This window comes from Nicotiana sylvestris, chromosome 8 (genome assembly GCF_000393655.2).
Source record: "Nicotiana sylvestris chromosome 8, ASM39365v2, whole genome shotgun sequence".
Classification (NCBI taxonomy): Eukaryota; Viridiplantae; Streptophyta; class Magnoliopsida; order Solanales; family Solanaceae; genus Nicotiana; species Nicotiana sylvestris.
The window spans coordinates 117,951,317-117,975,090 of NC_091064.1; the positions used below are offsets into that span (position 1 = coordinate 117,951,317).

Below are 23,774 nucleotides of genomic sequence, written 5' to 3' on the forward strand. Positions count from 1 at the left end.
AGCTCATCCAATCCTTAGGAATCCTAGATTTTGTCTTCTGAACCTGTCTAGTACCTTCAGTGACCCAGATTAGGGATTATTCTATCTTTTTGCTCATGTTTTAAATGTTTTTTGCTTTCTGGTTGTGGATTGTGGTAGCAACATATTTCTATCAATGGTATCTACTGTTTTTTGCTCTTGTTCATTGTTAATCTTTCCTTGATAGTTTAAATATGTTTCCTTGATTACTGATGATTAAACAATGATTTCACTTGCAGTTGTCCCAGTGGCCATGAGTACTTATTAAAATTTGGGACTCATACTTTGTATTTAACTTTTCGATGATGCCAAAAGGGGGAAGAGATATTGTGCTTTACACATTCTAAAATAAGTGATATTTATAACCTAATTAACCTGGTCCTTGATGATAAGTGAATTTTCTAAACTTTATGTTAATGGTTAAGCTGAGTTCTTACAGGATCAAGTAACTAAAAAGCACAGAGTTTGTCATCATCAAAAAAGGGGAATTTGTTGGCCCAAGAACAGGTGAAGTTTTGAAGATTGACAAAAGAACTCAGACATGGACCAGGTCCATCTTGTGTAGCATAGTCATGGTTAACCTGTACATATGAGATGCACGTGAAGGAGATAAGTATAACTGATCAAGAAGTAATATCTCCTGATCTGATCGAAAAGGTTGCATATTGGATAAGGAGAGAAAGACTCCTTACATGAAGATAACACAGTTCAGGATGAAGATAGTGTTTGAGTTTGAGATCAGCATGAACTCTTCTACGATAGAAGAGTAGCAATTGAATCCCAATCAAACTCTGATTACTAACCTATTAAAAGTCAGTATTGTTCTCTTTTACATGTGTTGCACATAAGCAGAAGTTAAACTTAAATTGAGAGGGAAAGAGCAAGGCGATTTTGCAAGCAATTTATGTGTGATTTGAGTGTGCACTCCTGAAGCTACTTGAATGAGATAGAAGAACCAGTTCCGTATGTCTATCTTTTATTCTAGTTCAATTGTAATAGGTGATTTTACATTGTACCTTTCAGCTTTCATAGAAGCAATTGTATTAGGTACCAAGAGTGTTCAAGTTAGAGTTAACTTGAGGTTGTTGCAACAGTTGAGGCTGTATGCCACAACGGGATTAGAGTTAATCCTTAAGTTTACAAAGAGTTTTTGTAAATGCTGTCTTGCTTAGTGATTTTAGTGAAAGTTTGGGAAAATCCTACTAAGTAGTAGGTCATAGTATTTTTCACCTTTTGAGCCAGGTGTTTTCCACGTAAAAATCTCTATGTTTTTTATTTTCTGTATTTATTATTCCGCAAACAGTAGTAGTTGGAACACCTAGAAGAACCAGGTTCTTCTATAGAATAGTTAAGCGAAAATTGGGTACCACACAAATCACCCCCCCCTCCCTTGTGTGGTATTGACGCTTAAAACATCATGAAGAACTACCATAAACAAGAGGTAGCTTGAATCTGGAATATTGGTACGTCATCAATACAAGGCTTCGTGTTGCATAGCTACGCAACTGCACGCAAGGTGCAAAAGTGTAGTATTAGTACAACCAACCCCATATACTCAGTAAGTATCTTGAGTAACCTCGGTAAACTAGTGATGAGATTTTTAAGTTAAAATATACTCACTTATTATTTTACCTGTGCAGATGATAAGCAGAAAGAAAAAATAAAGACACGAACAACCACGTAATAATTGAAGCAAGAATATAAAAGACAGAGGGACGTAGAATACATCACTTCTTATTCTCACAACACAATATGGTAACATAAATCAACAGCTAAGAATAACCATAATACATCTTCTCTGTTACGACATGTAACCCAATTCGTATATATACACACACACACACACATACACATTACCAATACCGTTGCAGCATGCAACCCGATCCCATATATACTATCAATGTCATTGAAAAGTGCAACCCGATCCCATATATTATATAAATACCGTTACGATATGGAACTCGATCCATATATCAATATATATTACAACGTGCAACCCGATCCAAATATATATATATATATATATATATATATATATATATATATATATATATATATATATATATATATATATATATATATATATATATATATATATATATATATATATATATATATATATATATATATATATATATATATATATATATATATATATATATATATATATATATATATATATATATATATATATATATATATATATATATATATATATATATATATATATATATATATATATATATATATATATATATAAAAAGTTCACATCATAACACCAAGAAATCGAACATGTGGAATTCAACTAGGAAATACAAAATCATACAAAGTAAGATGGGCAAGCCAATACCTAGGAGCTAGTCTCCCATATATATCGACAAGGATTCCACAAAGCATAAACACACAACCAATTTAATAGCCATCCCATCTAAATAAACATTGAGAAGTAGGACATGAAATGAGTAAAGGTGTATGGCAAGTAAAAACATGTATCAAGTAAAGGCATTTAATAAATGAGATCATGAAACAAGTGGGGGCATGTAGAAAGTAAGCGCATATAGTAAGTGAAGGCATGTTGTAACGACCCAACCGGTTGTTTTAAGAATTAATGCCATGATACCTTATTAACTACTTTCCTCGTGTTTGTTTCTGCTATTGTGAGTTTCCGAGAGGATTTGTTTTGGGTTTCAGAGTGTTTTGGGAAACTTAGACCCTCTATGAGAGCTTAAGCTTTAGAATTTGGGCTGTAGTTGGAGCAATGTGAAGACAGCCTAGGAATGGAATTTCGTCAATTTCGTTAGCTCCGCTGGGTGATTCTGGCCTTAAAGGCATGTTTGGATTGTGTTTTGGAGGTCCGTAGCTTATTTAGGCTTGGAATGCCAAAAGTTAAATTTTTGAAGTTTCTGGTTCGATAGTGAGATTTTGATATAGGGTTCGGAATGGAATTTTGGAAAGTTAAGAAGGTCCTTGGTGTCATTTGGGATGTGCGTTCAAAGGTTTAGGTCATTCAGACGAGGTTTGATATACATTTTGATCGAAAGCGGAATTTGGAAGTTTTGGAATCCTTAGGCTTGAATATGAGGATGGTATGGTGTTCTGGCATTGTTTTGAGTGTTCCGAGGGTTGGTAAAAGTTTGAATAGTGTTATGGGACTTGTTGGTATGTTTGGATGAGGTCTCGGGGGCCTCAGGTGAGTTTTGGGTGCTTAACAGAAGTTGATTTGGACTTAGAAAACTCTGAAGCTTTGGTGAACCTGTCATAATCGCACCTACGTATAGGGGACCGCAGGTGCAGCACCACATAAGCAGTTAGGGGACTGCAGGTGCGGTCTGAGGCAATGTTAAAATTGGTCGAAGATGCGGCCCAGGTACCGCAGAAGTGGCATCGCATATGCGGGTAAGTGGTCGCAGGTGCGGAAGTTTAGGCTTTAATGAAAAGTTGCAGGTGCAGTTTGTTTGCCGCAGAAGCGGGACTGCAGGTGCGGTCCCATGGTCGCAGAACGAAGGTTTGAACTCAAAACTTGGAAAAACAATTTGGAGCTCGGTTGAGGGTGATTTCTCGGGGGTTTTTAAAGGAGAAACATTGGGTAACATTCTCCATCTTGATTTTGATCCTTGAACTATAATTTATTGTTGTTTTCCTCTTTTAATTAAGGAAATTGGGGGTAAAAGTTGGAAAATGGGAGAAGGTTTCCCCAATTGAAAATTCGAGTTTTGAGTGGGATTTTGACGTCGGATTTTGGTGATTTTTATTCGAGTGTGTTCGTGAGTGATTGGGGGTTCTGATTTTGTAAATTTTATCCTCCGAGACGTGGGTCCGAGGGACTTTTTTTTGGGTGATTTTCTTATTTTCGCGTGTTAGCTTCGAATTTATTAGTTGAATAAGTTATTTGAAGTTATATTTACATTATGCAATTACTTTGAATTGATTTGGGCCATTGGAGTCGGGTACTCGTGGCAAGAACGTGATTTCGAGTTGATTGAGCCGTTCAAGGTAAGTGGCTTGCCTAACCTTGTGGGGGGGAACTCCCTTTAGGATTTGGTATTGTGTTATGTGAGTACCGTGTACGTGAGGCGACGAGTGCGTACGCGTGTAAATTGTTGAAATCTCATTTTCATTAAGTTAATACCTATGTTTTCTAGTAATTGAGCAATATTTGTACTTGAAGCCTCTTGCTTAGTTTTGGAAAAGCATGCTTATGTGATTTAACTGCCTTACCTACTTTAATTGCCTACTTGTACTTCGTGCAGCATGTTAGAGTAGAATTTCTTGCTTAAATTCTGGAATAGAAGTGTGAATTCTTCTGAGATTGTTGTGTGATTTACTTTGGGATTATGGGACGATATCCCCGGAGATCCCCCTGCATGTTTACTTTGGGACTACGGATCGGTATTCCGGTAGATCCCTCTACACATTTATATTTGGAACTACGGGACAGCACCTGGCAGATCCCCTGTACTGGATACTTTATTTGGGACTATGGATTGGTATTCCGGGAGTTTCCCCTGCATATTTATGATTCGGGCTACGGGATGATATCTCGGGAGATCCTCTAGACATTTATGTTTGGGACTACGGAACAATATCCCGGGAGATCCCATGTTGCTATTTTTGTGTACCGAGTTAGATTCGTTCTGTGATTTTATTCGTTATAGATTGTTAGCATTTTAATTATGTTGTCATATTATATACTACTTTACCTTGTTTTTAATCTATAATCAGTAAGGCCATGACCTTCCTCGTCACTACTCGACTGAGGTTAGGCTTGGCACTTACTGAGTACTGTTGTGGTGTACTCATGCCCTTTCCTTCACATGTTTTTTGTGTGAAGATCCAGGTTCTTCGGCTCAGCCATACCTCCAGTGAGGCGAGGCGATCTTTAGAGACTTCGAGGTATATTTACCGCGTCCGCAGACCGAGGATTCCCTCTCTATTCTCACTTCTAGCTTTAGCTCTCCTGTATTTACTTTTATTTAGATATTCTGGAGTTAGAACACTTTGTAGTTATTCCATAGCTTGTGATTTCATGAGATTTCGGGTTTTGGGAGTTGATTCAGTTTGAGAGTTTATTTTTGTATATGCCAAGCGGCATCTTAAACATTTTATTTATGTTTATTCCGTAGTTTTTGGCTACTTTTTATCTTTCATTTCTTTTTCCACAAATCGTTAGGCTTACCTAGTAGTAGAGACTAGGTGCCGTCACGATAGTTCACGGAGGGCGAACTTGGGTCGTGACAAGTTGGTATAAGAGCTCTAGGTTTATAGGAGTCATGAATCACAAACCGATTTATTAGAGTCTCGCGGATCGGTACAGACATGTCTGTACTTATTTACGATAGGCTATGTAACTGTTAGGAAAATTCCACTTCATTTGGTTTCCTTGTCGTGCGAGATTTTGGTATCACAATTCCAAACTTCTATCTTCTATTCTCTCACAGATGGTGAGGACACATGCTACCGGAGATGACCAGGCACTCGCAACCCCTGCTAGAGCCGTCAATGGTCGAGGCCGGGGTAGAGGCTGAGGACTCGCCCTTGGTGCAGCCAGAGCGCCTGCACGAGCTGCCATAGAGGAGCCACTAGCAACTCTAGTCGGAGTCTAGGAACCTGACACGCCTCTTGCTACTACTATTCCAGCTCTTTAGGAGACTCTTGCAGAGTTCGTGAGCATGTACACCACTCTAGCTTAGGCAGGGCTGATTCCCCTTGTTGCAGCCACATCCTAGGCCGCGGAAGGAGCACAGACTCCCGCCGCCCGCACTCCTGAGCAGCGGGTCCAGGTTGACCAGATCCTAGAGGTTATACCGGTACCGCCTGTGGCCCCAGTTCAGCCCGGCGATAGGGCAGCGACTTTAGAGGATGAGCATCGTAGGCTTGAGAGGTTCAAGAAGTATAAGCCTCCTGTATTCAGTAGTTTAGTATCAGATGATGCCCTAGGATTTTTGGAGGAGTGCTACCGTATCCTCCGCACTATGGGTATATCAAGATCGAGTGGGATTTTTTTCACTGCCTTCCAGCTTCGAGGGGCAGCATACCAATGGTGGTGTATTTTTGAGTTGGATAGTCCAGTTGAGGAAGCATCCCTTACTTGGGCTCAATTTTCAAACATGTTCCTGAGAGAGTTTGTCCCTCAGAGCCTCAGGGACGCATGGCGTGCAGAGTTTGAGCATTTGCGTCAGGGAACTATGACTGTTTCGGAGTATCCTATCTATTTCACTAACTTGGCTAGGTATGCACCAGCCTTGGTTGCTACAGTTCGTGAGAGAGTTTGTCGGTTTATTGAGGGGCTCATTCCCAACATCAGGTCTAGCATGGCTCGTGAGTTGGAGATGGATATTTTTTATCACCAGGTGGTGAGCATTACTAGAAGAGTAGAGGGTATGCATGCTCGGGATAGAGATGAGAGGGAGGCCAAGAGGTTTCGAGAGTCGGGCCATTATTCTGGTGCCTGTGCCCCAGCTGCAGTTCGTCATGGTAGGGGCTATATGAGTCACCCCATTTATTTAGCTCTCCCAGCAGCCAGTGGTATTCCAGCTCCTCCTAGGCCTTAGGAGCCTTATTATGCACCTCTAGTATCTAGTGTGCCTCCTGCGCGGGGTGCTTTCAGTGGTCAGTATAGCAGACCTAGCCCCAGCCACTCACAGCTACCACATCCTCCCAGAGCTTGTTTTAGTGTGGTGACACACGCCATATGGTAAGGGAGTTCCCTAGACTTAGGAGGGGTGCACCTTCACAGACTCTTTAGACACAGGGTGCCCCATAGAGTTCCTAGGATATGATCACAGCACCAGTTTCTACCCCACCTGCTCAACCAGCTAGAGGTGGAGGTTAGGGAGTTAGAGGTCGCCCTAGAGGGGGAGACCAGGAAAGATATTATGCCCTTCCTGCCCGTACCGAGGCCGTCGCCTCCGATTCTGTCATCACAGGTATTGTCCTGGTTTGTCATAGAGATGCATCGGTTTTATTCGATCCAGGCTCCACCTATTCTTATATGTCTTCTTATTTTGCCTCGCATTTGGGCATATTTCGGGATTGAGTTCCCCTATTTATGTTTCTACTCTTGTGGGAGATTCTCTTATTGTGGACCACATTTATCGGTCGTGTTTGGTTGCTCTTAGTGGGTTTGAGACTAAAGCCGATTTATTATGGCTCAGCATGGTAGATTTTGATGTTATCTTGGGCATGGACTGGTTGTCACCCCATTATGCTATTCTTGATTGTCACACCAAAACCTTGATGCTAGCTATAGCAGGTCGAGTAGAGTGGAGGGGTACTTTAGATCACACTCCCAATAGAGTTATTTCTTTTCTTAAGGCTCAGCGAATGGTTAAGAAGGGGTGTGATGTGTATCTATCTTATGTGAGAGATGTCAGTATTAATACCCCAACAGTTGATTCAGTCCCAGTAGTACGGGATTTCTCTAATGTGTTTCCAGCTGATCTTCTGGGCATGCCGCCCGATAGAGATATTGATTTTGGCATTGATTTATTGCCGGGCACTCAGCCCATTTCTATTCCTCTGTACTGTATGGCTCCTCCTGAGTTGAAGGAGTTGAAGAATCAGTTACAGGAATTGCTTGATAAGGGTTTTTAGCCTAGTGTATCACCTTGGGGTGCTCCTGTCTTGTTTGTAAAGAAAAATGATGGTTCTATGCGTATGTGCATTGATTATCGCCAATTGAACAAAGTTACAGTGAAGAACCGGTATCCTTTGCCTCGTATTGATGATTTGTTTGACCAGCTAGAGGGTGCACGAGTGTTTTCTAAGATTCACTTGCGTTCAGGTTACCATCAGTTGATGATTCGGGAGCCAGATATCCTGAAGACTGTTTTTAGGACTCGGTATGGTCATTACAAGTTCCTTGTTATGTCATTTGGATTGACCAATGCCCCAGCAGCTTTCATGCATTTGATGCACAGTGTGTTCCCGCTATATGTTGACTCGTTCGTCATTGTCTTTATTGATGATATTTTGGCATACTCCCGGAGTCGGGAAGATCATGACAGCACTTTAGGACAGTGCTTCAGACTTTGAGAGAAAAGAAGTTATATGCAATGTTCTCGAAATGTGAGTTTTGGTTAGATTTCGTGGCATTCTTGGGTCACGTGGTATCGATTGAGGGGATAAAGGTGGATCCGAAGAAAATGGAAGCAGTGCAGAGTTGGCCCAGACCATCCTCAGCTTCAGAGATCTGTAGTTTTCTTGGCCTGGCGGGTCATTACCGTCGATTTGTTGAGCGGTTTTCATCTATTGCAGCACCTATGACCAGGCTGACCCAGAAGGGTGCTCCGTTCCAATGGACGGAAGAGTGTGAGGCAAGCTTCTAGAAGCTTAAGACAGCTTTGACTACAGCCCCGTTTTGATATTTCCTACAGGTTCGGGGTCCTATACTGTCTATTGTGATGCTATGAGGATTGGTCTTGGAGCAATATTTATGCAGGATAGAAGGGTGATTACCTACGTGTCCAGATAGTTAAAGGTACATGAGAAGAATTATCCTATCCATGATCTCGAGTTAGCTGCTATTGTTCATGCCTTGAAAATCTGGCATCATTATTTGTACAGTATTTCTTGTGAGATTTATACTGATCAATAGAGTTTGTAGCACCTGTTCAAGTAAAAGGACCTTAATTTGTGCTAGAGGAGGTGGTTAGAGCTGCTGAAGGACTATGACATCACTATCTTGTATCACTCGGGCAAGGCCAATGTAGTGGCCTATGCTTTGAGTTGCTGGGAGGAGAGTTTGGAGAGTTTGGCTTATCTACCAGCAGCGGAGAGGCCCATGGCGATGGATGTTCAGGCCTTAGCCAGCCAGTTTGTGAGATTGGATCTTTCGGAGCCCAGTCGGATTCTAGCTTATGTGATTTCTCGGTCTTCCTTATTTGATCGTATTAGAGAGTGTTAGTATGATGACCCTTATTTTCTTTTCCTCAAGGACAAGGTCCTGCATAGCAATGCCAGAGATGTGACTATTGGTGATTACAGGGTATTGAGGATGTAAGGTTGGATTTTTTTACCCAATGTCGATAGGCTTTTGGAGTTGATTCCAGAGGAGGCCCATAGTTCGCAGTATTCCATCCACCCGGGTGCCATGAAGATGTACCAGGATTTGAGACAGCACTATTGGTGGAGGTGGATGAAGAAAGATATAGTTGGGTTTGTAGCTCGGTGCCTCAATTGTCATTAGGTGAAGTATGAGCACCAGAGACCGGGTGGGTTGCTTCAGTAGATAGAGATTGCAGAGTAGAAGTGGGAGAGGATCACCATGGACTTCATAGTTGGACTCCTACGGACTTTGAGGAAATTCGATGCCATTTGGGTGATTGTGGATCGGCTGACCAAGTCCGTGCACTTCATTCATGTGTGTACCACCTATTTTTCGGAGCGGTTGGCGGAGATTTATGTCCGGGAGATTGTTCGTCTGCATTGTATTCTAGTTTCCATCATATCAGATAGAGGTACTCAATTCACATCACGGTTTTGGAGGGCCATACAGTATAAGTTAGGTACACGGGTGGAGTTAAGCACAACATTTCACCCCCAAATGGACAGACAGTCTGAGCGCACTATTCAGATTCTTGAGGATATGCTCCGTGCGTGTGTGATGGAGTTTGGAGGTTTTTGGGATCAGTTTTTTCCACTGGCGGAGTTTACCTACAACAATAGTTATCAATCCAGCATTCAGATGGACCGTATGAGGCTTTGTATGGTAGGCGGTGTAGATCCCCGGTAGGTTGGTTTGAGCCGGGTGAGGCTAGATTACTGGGCATAGACTTGGTTTAGGATGCCTTGGAGAAGGTTAAGGTGATTGAGGATAGACTTCGCACAGCCTAGTCCAGACAAAAGAGCTATGCGGACCGGAAGGTTCGTGATGTTTCCTATATCATTGGAGAGCAGGTCTTGCTTCGTGTTTTGCCGTCATGCGATTTGGGAAGAAAGGAAATTGAGTCTGAGGTTTATTGGTCCTTTTGAGATATTGAGATGTGTTGGGGAGGTTGCTTATGAGCTTGTTTTACCTCCCAGCTTGGCAGGAGTTCATCCGGTATTTCATGTTTTGATGCTCCGAAGGTATCACGGTGACCTGTCATACGTGTTGGATTTCAGTTCAATCCAGTTGGACAAGGATCTATCTTATGTTGAGGAGCCAGTGGCGATATTGGACAAATAGGTTCGAAAGCTGAGGTCAAAGAACATTGCATCCGTGAAGGTTCAGTGGCGGGGTCAGCCAGTCGAGGAGGCGACCTGGGAGACCGAGCAGGATATGCGCAGCCGTTACCCTTATCTTTTCACTACTTCAGGTATGTATCTATACTCGTTCGAGGACGAACGAATGTTTTAAGGGGTGAGGATGTAACAACCCGACCGGTCGTTTTAAGAATTAATGCCCTGATCCTCTATTAACTGCTTTCCCCGTATTTGTTTCTGCTAGTGTGAGTTGCCGGGAGGATTCGTTTTAGGTTTCGGAGTGTTTTGGGACACTTAGTCCCTCAATGAGAGCTTAAGCTTTAGAATTCGGGTCGTAGTCGGAGCAGTGTCAAGACAGCCTCAGAATGGAATTATGTTAATTTCATTATCTCCGTTGGGTGATTCTGGGCTTAAGAGCGTGTTCGGATTGTGTTTTGGAGTTCCATACCTTATTTAGGCTTGGAATGCCAAAGTTGAATTTTTGAAGTTTCCGGTTCGATAGTGAGATTTTGATATAGGGGCAGAATGGAATTCCGAAAGGTTGAGTAGGTCTGTGGTGTCATTTGGGACGTGAATGCAAAATTTTAGGTCATTCGGACGAGATTTGATAAACTTTTTGATCGAAAGCGGAATTTGGAAGTTTGGAATCCTTAGGCTTGAATCCGAGGATAATTGGGTGTTCCGACGTTGTTTTGAGTGTTCTGAGGGTTGGTACAAGTTTGAATAGTGTTATGGGACTTGTTGGCATGTTTGGTTGAGGTCCCGGGGGCGTCGGGTGAGTTTTGGGTGCTTAACGGAAGTTGAGTTGGACTTATAAAAATCTGAAGCTTTGTTAAACCTGTCATAATCGCACTTGCATGTAGGGGACCATAGGTGCGGCACCGCAGAAGCGGTTAGGGGACTGCAGGTGTGGTCTGAGGCAATGTTGAAATTGGTCGCAGATGCGGCCCAAGTACCGCAGAAGCGGCATCGCATCTGCGGGTAAGAGGTCGCAGGTGCGAAAGTTTGGGCTTTAATCAAAAGTCGCAGGTGCGGTTCATTTGCCGCAGAAGCGGGACCGCAGGTGCGGTCCCATGGTCGCAGAAGCGGTCATCGCTGGTCAGAAAAAGGCAAGAACGAGGGTCTGAAGTCAAAACTTGGAAAAATGATTTGGAACTCGGTTGAGGGCGATTTCTCAAGGGTTTTTGAAGGATAAATATTGGGTAACGTTTTCTATCTTGATTTTGATCCTAGAACTATAATCTATTGTTGTTTCCTCTTCTAATTAAGGAAATCGGAGGTAAAAGTTTGGAAAATGGGAGAAGGTTTCCCCAATTGAAAGTTCGAGTTTTGAGTGGGATTTTCACGTCGGATTTTGGTGATTTTTGTTCGATTGTGTTCGTGAGTGATTGGGGGTTCTGAATTTGTAAAGTTTATCCAATTCCGAGACGTGGTCCCGGGGGAGTTTGTTTTGGGCGATTTTCTTAATTTCGCGTGTTAGCTTCGAATTTATTAGTTGAATTAGTTACTTGAAGTTATATTTACATTATGCAATTACTTTGAATAGATTTGGGCCATTGAAGTTGGGTATTCATGGCAAGATCGTGATTTCGAGTTGATTGAGCTGGTTCGAGGTAAGTGGCTTGCCTAACCTTGTGTGGGGGAACTCCCCTTAGAATTTGGTATTGTGTTATGTGAGTACCGTGTATGTGAGGTTACGAGTGCGTACACATGTAAATTGTTGAAATCCCATTTTCATTAAGTTAATACCTATATTTTCTAGTAATTGAGCAATATTTGTACTTGAAGCCTCTTGCTTAGTTTAAGAAAAGCATGCTTATATGATTTAACTATCTTACCTGCTTTAATTGCCTACTTGTACTCCGTGCAACAAGTTAGAGTAGAATTTCCTGCTTAAATTCTAGAATAGAACTGTGAATTCTTCTGAGATTATTGTGTGATTTACTTTGGGACTACGGGACGATATCCCGGGAGATCCCCCTGCATGTTTATATTGGGACTACGGATCGGTATTCCGGTAGATCCCCCTGCACATTTACACTGGGACTACGGGACAGCACCCGGTAGATCCCCTGTACTGGATATTTACTTTGGGACTACAGATTGGTATTCTGGGAGTTTCCCAAGCATATTTATGATTCAGACTACGGGATGATATCCTAGGAGAACCTCTGGACATTTATATTTGGGACTACGGGACGATATCCTGGGAGATCCCCTTTTGCTATTTCTGTGTACCGAGTTAGATTCTTTCTTTGATTTTATTCGTTATAGACTGTTAGCATTTTAATTATGTTGTCATATTCTATACTGTTTTACCTTGTTTTTCATCTATAATCAGTAGCGCCCTGACCTTCCTCGTCACTACTCGACCGAGGTTAGGCTTGGCACTTACTGAGTACTATTGTGGTGTATTCATGCCCTTTCCTGCACATGTTTTTCGTGTGCAGATCCAGGTTCTTCGGCTCAGCCATACCTCCAGTGAGGCGAGGTGATCTTCAGAGACTTCGAGGTATATCTGCTGCGTCCGCAGACCGATGAGTTTGTCTCTATTCTCACTTCTAGCTTTAGCTCTCCTGTATTTACTTTTGTTTAGATATTCTGGAGTTAGAACACTTTGTAGTTATTCCACAACTTGTGATTTCATGAGATTCTGGGTTTTTGGGAGTTGATTCAGTTTGAGAGTTTATATTTGTATATGCCGAGCGGCATCTTAAACGTTTTATTTATGTTTATTCTGTAGTTTTTGGCTAGTTTTTATCTTTCATTTCTTTTTCCGCAAATCGTTAGGCTTACCTAGTCGTAGAGACTAGGTGCCATCACGACAGTTCATGGAGGGCAAACTTGGGTCGTGACACATGTAATAAGTGAAGACATGTAGTAAGTTAAGGCACGTGACAGGTAAAATCTGGTAACATATAAAGGCAAGTAAAAGAAGGTAACATGTAAAGGCATAAAATAGGTAAGTACATGTAACAGTAATAAATCAAGTAGAAAGCATAGACATAATAGTAACAAATAGGGTAGGAACATAGATCTATAGTAACAAACCAAATAGGAAACATAGAGATAAATGAAGTAAGGAAATATAGACATGAAAGTAACACACAAGATAGAAAACTTTAATATAAACCAAGGTAGAGTACATGTATGTGTCTAAAGAACGATTAACCATGACCTTATCCGCATGGAAACAATCCACGTGCCAATCTCATTTCAAACTGCATGGTAATAACCATCGTGCCAATATTATATAAATCGCACGAAAATATCCATCGTGCCAAACCTTGCCCTAAGGTCCCAATCATAGTCTCTTATTATGATAAAGAAGCTCAAGTAACATAAAAATAACAGGTACAAATGTGTGTTCATAATATAAGAATTTCTACGGCCAAGTTGAGTACATCGACAATCTCAAAAATAGCTCATTAAATTCCTTTAAGATGCCATATGTTTTAGCAGGATCTCTAGAATGGATAAATTAACTCATTTAGTCATAGAAGTAAATAAATCATAGATCAAAAGGTCATAGAGTTCAACAAGACACAAAGAAGCATATAATTTACCCCGAGCATGGATAACTCTGGCACATGCATATACGCTCGTTACCTCGCATATTTATCAGTCTCGCATATAGCAAACTGTCACGACCCTAAAACCGATCCGATCGTGATGGCGCCCATCGTGAAACTAGGCTAGCCGACACAACTCCGAATTAACCATTTAATCAATAACAATCATTTCAAGCCTTTAATTAATCAGATGTCTCATAATGTAAGTCTAAATGGATAGTGCGGAATAAATACACAAGCCCGACATCGGGGTGTCACAAGTCACGAGCATCTACTAAGGTCTGAAAATATACTAAAACAATTTAAGGAATACCTGAATCTGCACACAAGGTGCAGTACGTCGAGCAACTTCCTTGCTAACTCCAATGACTCTGCCACTGAGCAATCAACACTCGCTACTGGGTTTAGAAATACCTGAATCTGCACACAAGGTGTCGGGAGTAATGTGAGTACGCCAACTCTAAATGACCTAAAATTTTGCATACACATCAAATGACACAATGGACCTACTCCAATTTTCGGAATTTCATTCCGACCCCGATATCAAAATTTTCACTGCCGACCGGAAAATGCCAAATTTTCAATTTTGCCAATTCAAGCCTAAATCTACCACGGACCTCCAAATACATTTTAGATGTGCTCCCAAGTTTAAAATCACCTAACGGAGCTAACAAAATCATAAAAATTCAAATCCGAGATCGAATACTAAAAGGTCAAAACTTGGTCAAACCTTCCAAATTTAAAGCTTCAAACTAAGAATTGCTATTCCAAATCTATTCCAATTATCCTGAAAACCAAAACTGACGATTTACATAAGTCATAATACAGTATATAGCCAGCCATGCCCGAGAACTAGCGAGCGAAATGCAAAAACTCAAAATGACCGGTCGGGTCGTTATACAAACAGTATCATTTATTAGGAAAAATACCCTCAAAGCGAGCAAGATACTTACCTCAAACAAGCAAAATCAATAATCTAAAACCCTTTCCCACATGAATCAACCTCCAAACGGCTCGAATCTAGCCAAAATAACTTAATATCATAAATAAAAGCCATATGAAAATATTCTAAATAATAAAGCTTTGATTTTTAATTAAAATCAAAAAGTCAACTCAAAAGGTCAACCCTAGGCCCATACCCTGGAACCCAACAAAACTCACAAATTCTGAATCCCCTGATACGAGTCTAACCATACCAATTTCATCCAATTCTGACTCAAATCGGCCTTCAAATCATCAATTTATGATTAATAAATATTTTACTAAAATTCCCAATTTCTTCAATTCAATTCATCAATAAATCTCTAAATTCAAGGTTGGAATCATAAAATATAATTAAATTCAAGTAAAAAATACTTTCCTCAATCCAAGTAGTGAAAATTTCCTCCAAAATTGCCCAAAACCGAGCTCCAAAACTTGAGAGAAAAAGTAACTAAATTCTGAAACAGGTAAAAATGCAGCAGCTGTCCCAGACCGAATCAGAACTTAGATGATCATGATAAGCCCAACATGATCCTTGTGAGATTACACCCAAGATAGCCTTTTTAATCACCCCATTTGACCTTAAAATGAGTGAGATATGATGTTTTGATGTTTTAAAGGAAGTCTGAAAATTTCGGGGACATAAATGGTATTTTTATAATTATTTACACCAGATAAAAAATGAGCAATAAAAAAATCTTCGTTTTAGCACTCAAAACTCATTCTAAACTTCTCGGACACAAACCATATGTGCATTTCAATCATAAATAAGCTAGAACCTGCTCGCGCACCTAAAACACCGAAAAGAGGTCATCTTTACTCGATATTGACCATGGTCAAACTCCCAACCTTAACTTAACTAGTTTCTCAACCAATGATCAAAAATACACCCGAGCCCATGGAGACCCCATCCAATCATACGAACAAGTACAAATACATTATCCAAACTTATCCAAATCCTCAAAACACTCACGGAAACATCACAACAAAGAATCGAGACTCAAAGCGAATAGAATTTCTCTTAAGTTGTTAAATTCTCGTTCTTTGAAAAGAGTGTCCAAATCACACTTAAGTACTTTGGATTACTTCCAAGCTTTGCACACAATTTCAGTTCAACTATATAAACCTATCCAAAGTTTCGGAACACCAATTGGAGCCCAATAACATCAAAATCAACTCTTGGTCAAACTTATGAACTCTTAAGTTCTTCAAATTGCCAACTTTCGACAAATAGTATTGAATTCTTCTAAAAACCTCCAAAACAAATTCCAACATACGTACAAGTCCAAATTCATCATACAAATCTATCGGTACAATCAAAACCCTATTTTGAGTCTGTTTACCCAAAAGTCAAAGCTTGATCAACTTTTCCAACTTAAAGCTTCCAAATCAAGAGTCATTCTTCCAAATCAATCTCGAATCACTTAAAAATCAAAACCGACCAGACACTCAAGTCTTTATCTATCAAGATCTAATAAAAATCATGATCATTGAATATGAACAAACAAACACATGTTTTAATAATTTTGCTTCGAATAAAAAATCGATGAAAAATATCAAAGTATATTTGTCTCTTGCTTTGACTAATAAATTCAATTAAAATTATTATATCGTTAGATCAAATGAGAAAAATGAGTTTAGATATAACGATGAATAGGGAACAAAATATGACAAAGTTCACAAAGAATAAGTAAGAACTAACCAATACTAAAATTGATAAAATCGGTCTACACTCTTTCTACATTCAGTGATATTTTAGGTTCTCAAATTCTGTTTTGCTTTATAAATATATACGATATTTAAATCTCATTTAGATGTTACTATCATTAGCGCTAGCATTTTAAAATATTAATGTAATATTAGTTACTAACTAAAAATACAATTATAAAAGATGAGTAATTTTATTGATGAGTCTTTGTGGGTAAAATTATGTTTGTTTCCTTGATTCTTCTCTCTATATTCAAGGGCTTAAGCAGCGTATTTGTCGAAGATAGGATGATGCGAACTTCCTTGGAATGTATTTGATCTTCATGAAAAGGAAGAACATTTTTTGATCACCTTGGCGAGAAAGACAATATTTGATGTCTTTGATCTCTTTGTGAATATTCCGTGAATTTATGAAATTTCGAGATGCTTTCAAAGGGAATATGTGGACTCTTTTATAGGTGTAACTAGGATTTTTAGTTTAGTAGCCTCAAATCTAGGATTTCAGGTAGAGTAGTCTCCAAGTTAGTGTTTCGGGTAGAGTAGCCTCCAAGAAACGCTAACAGACTCTACATCTAGTATCTTAAATATTGGATTTAGCTTAAATTTCATATAGATTTGATCTGATAAAATTTTAATGTCTATAAACGCCCCCTACTTCAAGGCTTGTCGGGGCTGTCATGACCGAATTCTCACTATAGGTCGTGATGACGCCCAACGTCGTTGTTAACCAAGCCAACGATGAACTTTCCATTTAATTATCCATTTTTATTTCTTTTAAAATTATGAATTTTATTAATAAGGAGACTAAGTATACAAGGCTATGGTGATATAGAGCATAAGAGTGAAATGGCAATATTAATATACAAAATTCATAAATATCTACTAAAAATGTCCAAAACCCGGTGTCACAAGTGCACGAGCGATCTAGTAGAATATACAAACCACTACAACTACTGTCCGAGATGAAATAGACAGAAATATAAAATACAACAGGAAGGAGACTGCGGGTGCTGCAGATCAGAGCATGGAGGAGCAGCTCACCACTAAGTCTCCGGGTAATGTGGATGCACCCGGATTGGATACCAGATGTACCTGCCTCAATACCTGCATTATTTGTGCAGAAGCATAACATGAGTGCATAAACAATGTATACCCATTAATAGTCCAACCTCGAAGAAGTAGTGACAAGTGTCAACATCGACACTTGCCAATGGTCAATAAATAAAGTTCAAGGATAATAAATAGGCATGAAATACAACAGTAACAATAGAATAAGAAGCAATAAATAAGTGATTCTTTAACAAAATATCAATTTAAAATAATCAAATACCACATGCCAATTTAAACAAACAAGAGCCATCAAATAATCATCAATTTTCAAGTCATGATGGGAATATCAAGTACAATCGGACTACTAGCAATATTATGCACGAGTTATGCCGAGGTCGTACGGCCCGATCCATGGATGTATATATATATATATATATATATATATATATATATATATATACACAGAGAGAGAGGAATAGAGAAACTCTTCATACTACATATATATACACGTGATCCACAGGAATATAGAAACTCTTCAGACTACGGGACATACATTTACAACACTATGATAGGCATATAAAGTGTAATGATCTGGCCTATCATTTTGAGTACTTTAACCCCGTTCCTCTATTTATTTCCTCCTCTACATTAAATTGTGGTTATGTGACTTTCCGGGGTGGTTGATCTGGTTTCGGGTGAGTTTCAGAATGAATCGGGACACTTAGTCCCAAAACGGGAGGCTTAAGTTGAAAGAGTTGATCGGAGTTTGACTTTTATGTAGATGATTCCGGAATAGAATTTTGATGGTTCCAATAGCTTCGTATGGTAATTTTCGACTTAGGATTTTGTACGGATATTGATTTGTAGGTCCGTAGGTTGGTTTGCAGCTTTTTCGCAAGGTTGATAGGTTTCACCAAGGGTTGAATTTGTTGATATCACAATCGGATTGTGGTTCTAGGAGTTGGTATAGGTCCGTTGTTCCATTTGGGACTTCTATGCAAAATTTGAGCTCATTCAGAGTTGGTTTGATGTGATTCAACATTAGTTTTAGACATTGAATGTTCATTAGTTCATTAGGCTTGAATTGGGCTGTGATTTGTAGATTTCGTCACGACCCAAACTAATGGACCACGACGAGCACCTGGTACCTTACTCAACCGAGTACCAATGTAACGTATCTTTCTTTTTGCATCATTATATACACATGACATACGGGCCTAATAGGCCAACATGATTTTTTATAAACTCAAACCATAGGCGGACCAGGCCGTACAATCTTTTATATACACGACATATGTCTACAAGCCTCTAAGAGTACATAAATATCATAAAGGACGGGATAAAGTCCCGCCATACCAAACAATACACGTCTAAATCATACTAACCAAACGAGCAACTCCGAAGCAAATAGAGTGCACCAACATCTTCCGCTAAGCTGATAGCCTACTTGGAGGGCTCTCGACCTGTCTATCGGGACCTGCGGGCATGAAATGTTGTGTCCCCAGGCAAAAGGGATGTCAGTATGAATATTGTACCGAGTATGTAAGGCACATAAATAAGCACATAAGAGACATGGAAGAAATATAGAGTACATGACTCAAACTGTAAGTCTGGATAACTTTGTTAATCATAAATTACTTTTAGCATCATCCATATGCGTATGAATGTCATGTTGTGCATAGGTACATGTTTCATAACATCATCAGCCTCTTAGGGCATTCCATCATATCATATCGGCCACTGTGGGCAAAATCATCATCGTATACCAGCTGATCAGGTGGTGGTGCATATATAACGCCATAACCTTTCCCGTATCCCATATACATATACATACATACATATATACGCATATATAACGCCGTTTGAATCATATTTCAGCCACTGTCGGCAACATCATCAACATATACCGGCTGATCAGGTGGTGGTGCGTATATAACGCCGTAACCTTTTTTCCATATCCCATATACATATATTTACATATATACACGTATATAACGTCATCTAGTCATGGGTCAATGCACATGTATAAATGAGTGAAATACATGAAATCTACATAATAATCTCGATATTCCTTCCGAATAAACTTTTCCAACCGCGTATTATTCTGAGACCCATGAACAAAAGATAATAATAATTCTCATGGGGAATCACGAATATAAACACCCTTACTATTTCTATGAATAGAGTAATTTATAGAAACTGTGTATTTGCTCATTTCTTCAGTACAATTTGGACCATTCCAAAAGAAAGAAGGGAGGGCTTTAACATACCTGGAGTAGGGAAAAATCCGTATAATATTCTTGGCAAGGATTGCACTGTACTCTTTTAGAATCGCAAAATTTGGACGGAACTAAGCTTCTGCTATTGGCTTTACAGTGTATGAACCAAGCAAGAAAATGTTCTTGCTATTGTTTGTTTTCACGTTTTTGGTTCAATACATAATACAAATATAAATTATTGTTGCTTTTGAAATTTCAATTGAGATTTTTTTTGGCTAAGAGTGTTGACAAGAATGACTTCTGCCCGATGTTTTTGGTCTTTAAAACCAAATCAATCAACTGAAGCTAAAGATCCTAAATGCAAGTAAAGGCAAAATTGGAAATTGTTGTTTGAAATGGAAAGCTTCTGCTTTCAACGTCCTTGGCTTTAAATGCCAATGACAGATTATGGAATGTGAAGCCTTTTAAGACACTTCTTCAAAATATCATGGATAAGTCTTATTCAAGACTTAAGTCATGATCTTGGCTATTATATTAGCCATCTGGCAAATGTGATTACATTAGTCATTCCAATTTTGTGGTTTCTTGCCACGTGCGGTGAGGTGGAATACTAATTTTTATCCACTTATTAGTTAACCGGGTAATATTTTGTTACTCGGTAATTAATCTATTACCCGCATAATTTAAAAATTATCTCAACTTAATTAAATACTACTCTCTTTTAACATACCTTGTATACCTTACTATCATGGCCATGTAGTACCTTGTATGGCACTAGTCCATAAATGCCGGGTATTTTAGCTCGGGCCGTATTTTATCCCAAAATGCCAAACTTTGACAATATTCATTTTCTTAGACTTGCTCTCCCTTTCACCTTCATGAATTTACTAATCACTAGTGAAATAGCATAATCCTTATAATCCCCAAATAATCTTTTCCTTGGACTGATGTCAATTACCTTACGACAAATTTAACGTAAAATACTGCAGGGTGCAACACTGTCGTAACTTATTACTGCGAAGTGTAATATCACAGTAATGTAATATTGTGGGACGTAATATTGATGTAATATTGCGGGGCGTAACATCTTTCCCCCCTTTGGAACATTCGTCCTCGAATGTTGACTGATGCTCTTATCATTTTTGTAACTTATAGCTCTTGTGAATACATTAATACTCTTCTTGCCATTTAAGTAGTTTCTCTGTAAATAAATCCAAAGTCTAGGGTATTCCCCCCTTTAGTCTTTTTGCTCATATCATGACATGTGTTCGAAATCTTCCTAAACTTGCAACTTTTGTTACCTCCTGTCATGCAGCCTGTATGACCCTGGCTTTGTAGGTGCACTTATGCGATTCATCTTTCATTTTTCCTTTTATCTTTTAGTGAATTTGTAGGCCTTACTTTGTATATACAAGGCTTAATAGGATGCCTCTCTGCTCCTCTATAGGTATACTGAAGTCATTTGCTCGATACTTTGTAGAACTTGCGAATATGGCCATATCTTATTTCATAGATCCGGTTATCCATTCATATGACTTTACTGCATTTCCATGGGTTATACTATACCATGATTTTTTTTACTTCAATCTATCTTTACTGAGGTACGGTTACCAAGCTCCTAGTTACTTTTATTACCTATCCTTTAGGTATAAATCTCAGTCATTCAATGCTCCTTCATTACCGTTCGTCTTAAGAATTATGGCCTAATCTCATGTCATACTTTGTAACTTGTATCTGACCATTGTTGATTCGCCTCAATATTGATCTATAATCCTCTACTTGAATACTTGAAACTTCTTACGTAATACATTACCGTTAAGGCTTACGTTGCATTGAGGAATATTTGGAGTGATTTCCATAATCACATTTCATAGTGTCTCAATATGATTCACCTTATTGGGGTATCCTAATTTCGTGCCGCCAGCGAAATCTTTTCTCCTTCTCTTCTTCTATTTTCTTTTTTTTTAAATCATTATTCAAACGAAGGCCCAAACGTCATCCTTTATCTATCACAATTATACCCTCATTTTATTACTAGGTCAGCATTTCATTCTTTTTAAATGATATTAATCTTATATTCCTTTGAGTTCATTTAGGCTATATTGAAATTTCAATAACATAGAGAAACCATTATCTCTCTTGTTTTCATGGACTTAATCTTGAGGACTTATCCATTCTCGTCACCTTTTCACTTGCCTTTCCTCATCCTTACTCATGTTTCCTTAAAACTTTGTCGCTCTACCATACCTTAGCTTGATACCTATACATATTCATATATAAACTTTCCTTCAAGTTGTTTGCACCATAGATTTCCTTATGTTATTCTGGAATGTCAAGCAAGACATTACATTGTCTCTAACTTTTCTCTACTTTTTTAACTAGATCTCTCAGTATTTAGAAACCATAGGCTGGAAGACATGTCGCCGACGATGTCGTTATCACTCCTGGGTATTGGATCTTCGTGCTTATAGCCTTCTATCCGAAGTATGGACTATTCACAACTTTCTGCATTTGAGTATCTCGTACGTTATTCACTTTTACCTTACTTAAAATCTCGTATCATATCTTTTATATCCTTCATAACCTCCCTTCCACCTAGGTGTAATTCATGTCCATAACTTGAATATCTATTATAATACTCGCACCTCTGTTACATACACAATCCGGTGGGAGCTTCGTACTGACTTCTTATGAGGTTGGTACTTCTTCTAACTGGCTTCTTGTAGAGCCATTATAGATTATGGTTGTTGTGTTATTTCTCTTGAACATCTGATATTAAGAGTGATTCTATCATGTTCTCTAGCACAACTCCTATAATTTTTCTAGGTCCAATAATCAGACTCCTGATTTACTTAGGTGATGTAATTCTTTAGTTTCCCCTTCCTTTTGATCAGCCTTTACGTAGGCTTAAGCTATTTTCCGATTTGTGGATCATTGTATCAGTTATTACCTTAGCCTTTCATGGGCGTTATGGAATATCCATGATACAATCTTGTAACAATTCAATCATTTGTCTATGCCCTAGGCTTAATTCTTCTTTTTAACTAATACCGGAATCTTCTATGGATGTATGATTGCCAACAAATATAATGCTCCAAAATCTTGAGTGTGTCCATAATGTACTAATTCTGGATCATTGATCAAATAATTCTTTTGTTCCATCTTAGCTTTCTTTCAACGTAAGCTATTATATTTTCTGGTTTTTCTGCCCCTCGTTGTGTCCATACTTAGATTATCTTAGTGCCCACACTTGCCAGAGTTTTTATACAACTCATATGATCTCAAATATTACTTTTAACTCTTACTTCCCGTTCATTAGCCACGGTAGGTGCCACTTTCCTTTAGAATGCTGACAATGTTGTTGCGAGATTGTTGTTACACGACCATTTCCTCTTTAGGTCATTATGCTTAGGTTGAAGCCTTCTTTCTTATCTCCTCAGCTAGTCTTTCATTGTAGTACTTAGGGAAGACTCTCTGACTCTTCCCGATAGAATATTTTGATGTTAGTGCTCACTTGTAATTATCCTTAGTTACTTACCTCCATACTCATCTGCTCGTACGGCTGCTTCTGAATTGAAGTTTTGACTGTCTTCCCAGTGGAACTATCTTTTATTTCCGTAACACTCATACGGTACCTTTAACTACCCCACTCCTATTTGAATATTTCTCAAGTATTACAATGTCATAATTGTGGGGCTAAATTCACTATATTGGGTTTTACTATCTTTATTTTGCATGACCTGCTGTCTTGTTTTGTATCCTGTTGACTAGCCATAGCTAGGCTCTTTCTGAATCAACTACTAACTACTCGTTGTCCCATCCTCATGTCAATATTCCGCAAAATCTTTCTTGGGTTATTTCCTTGGTCTTAACTTATGTCTTGCACTGGCTCCTTAATTATCAATAACATCTCGGGCAGGAACCCTTACTTCTTCTCTTGACGTCGCGTTTGCATAATGTTCTGGAATCATAGCATATCTGTAGCATTTGGATAAGTGCAATCTCATCCCTTTCTCATTTTTATTGCATTCTTCCTTTTATC

General features: G+C 39.0%; 1 protein-coding gene across 1 annotated transcript; it reads left to right on the forward strand.

Moving 5' to 3' along the window:
• The first annotated feature begins 5,990 nt into the window (after positions 1-5,990).
• LOC138875590 (uncharacterized) lies at positions 5,991-6,569 on the forward strand. The gene has a single exon (XM_070154432.1). It carries the CDS (start codon positions 5,991-5,993, stop codon positions 6,567-6,569), a length of 579 nt encoding a protein of 192 aa, XP_070010533.1.
• The last annotated feature ends 17,205 nt before the right edge of the window (positions 6,570-23,774 follow it).

Excerpts from the sequence above, each read along its gene's own strand:
- LOC138875590 (XM_070154432.1), top strand. The coding sequence starts at position 5,991 with ATGGGTATATCAAGATCGAGTGGGATTTTTTTCACTGCCTTCCAGCTT.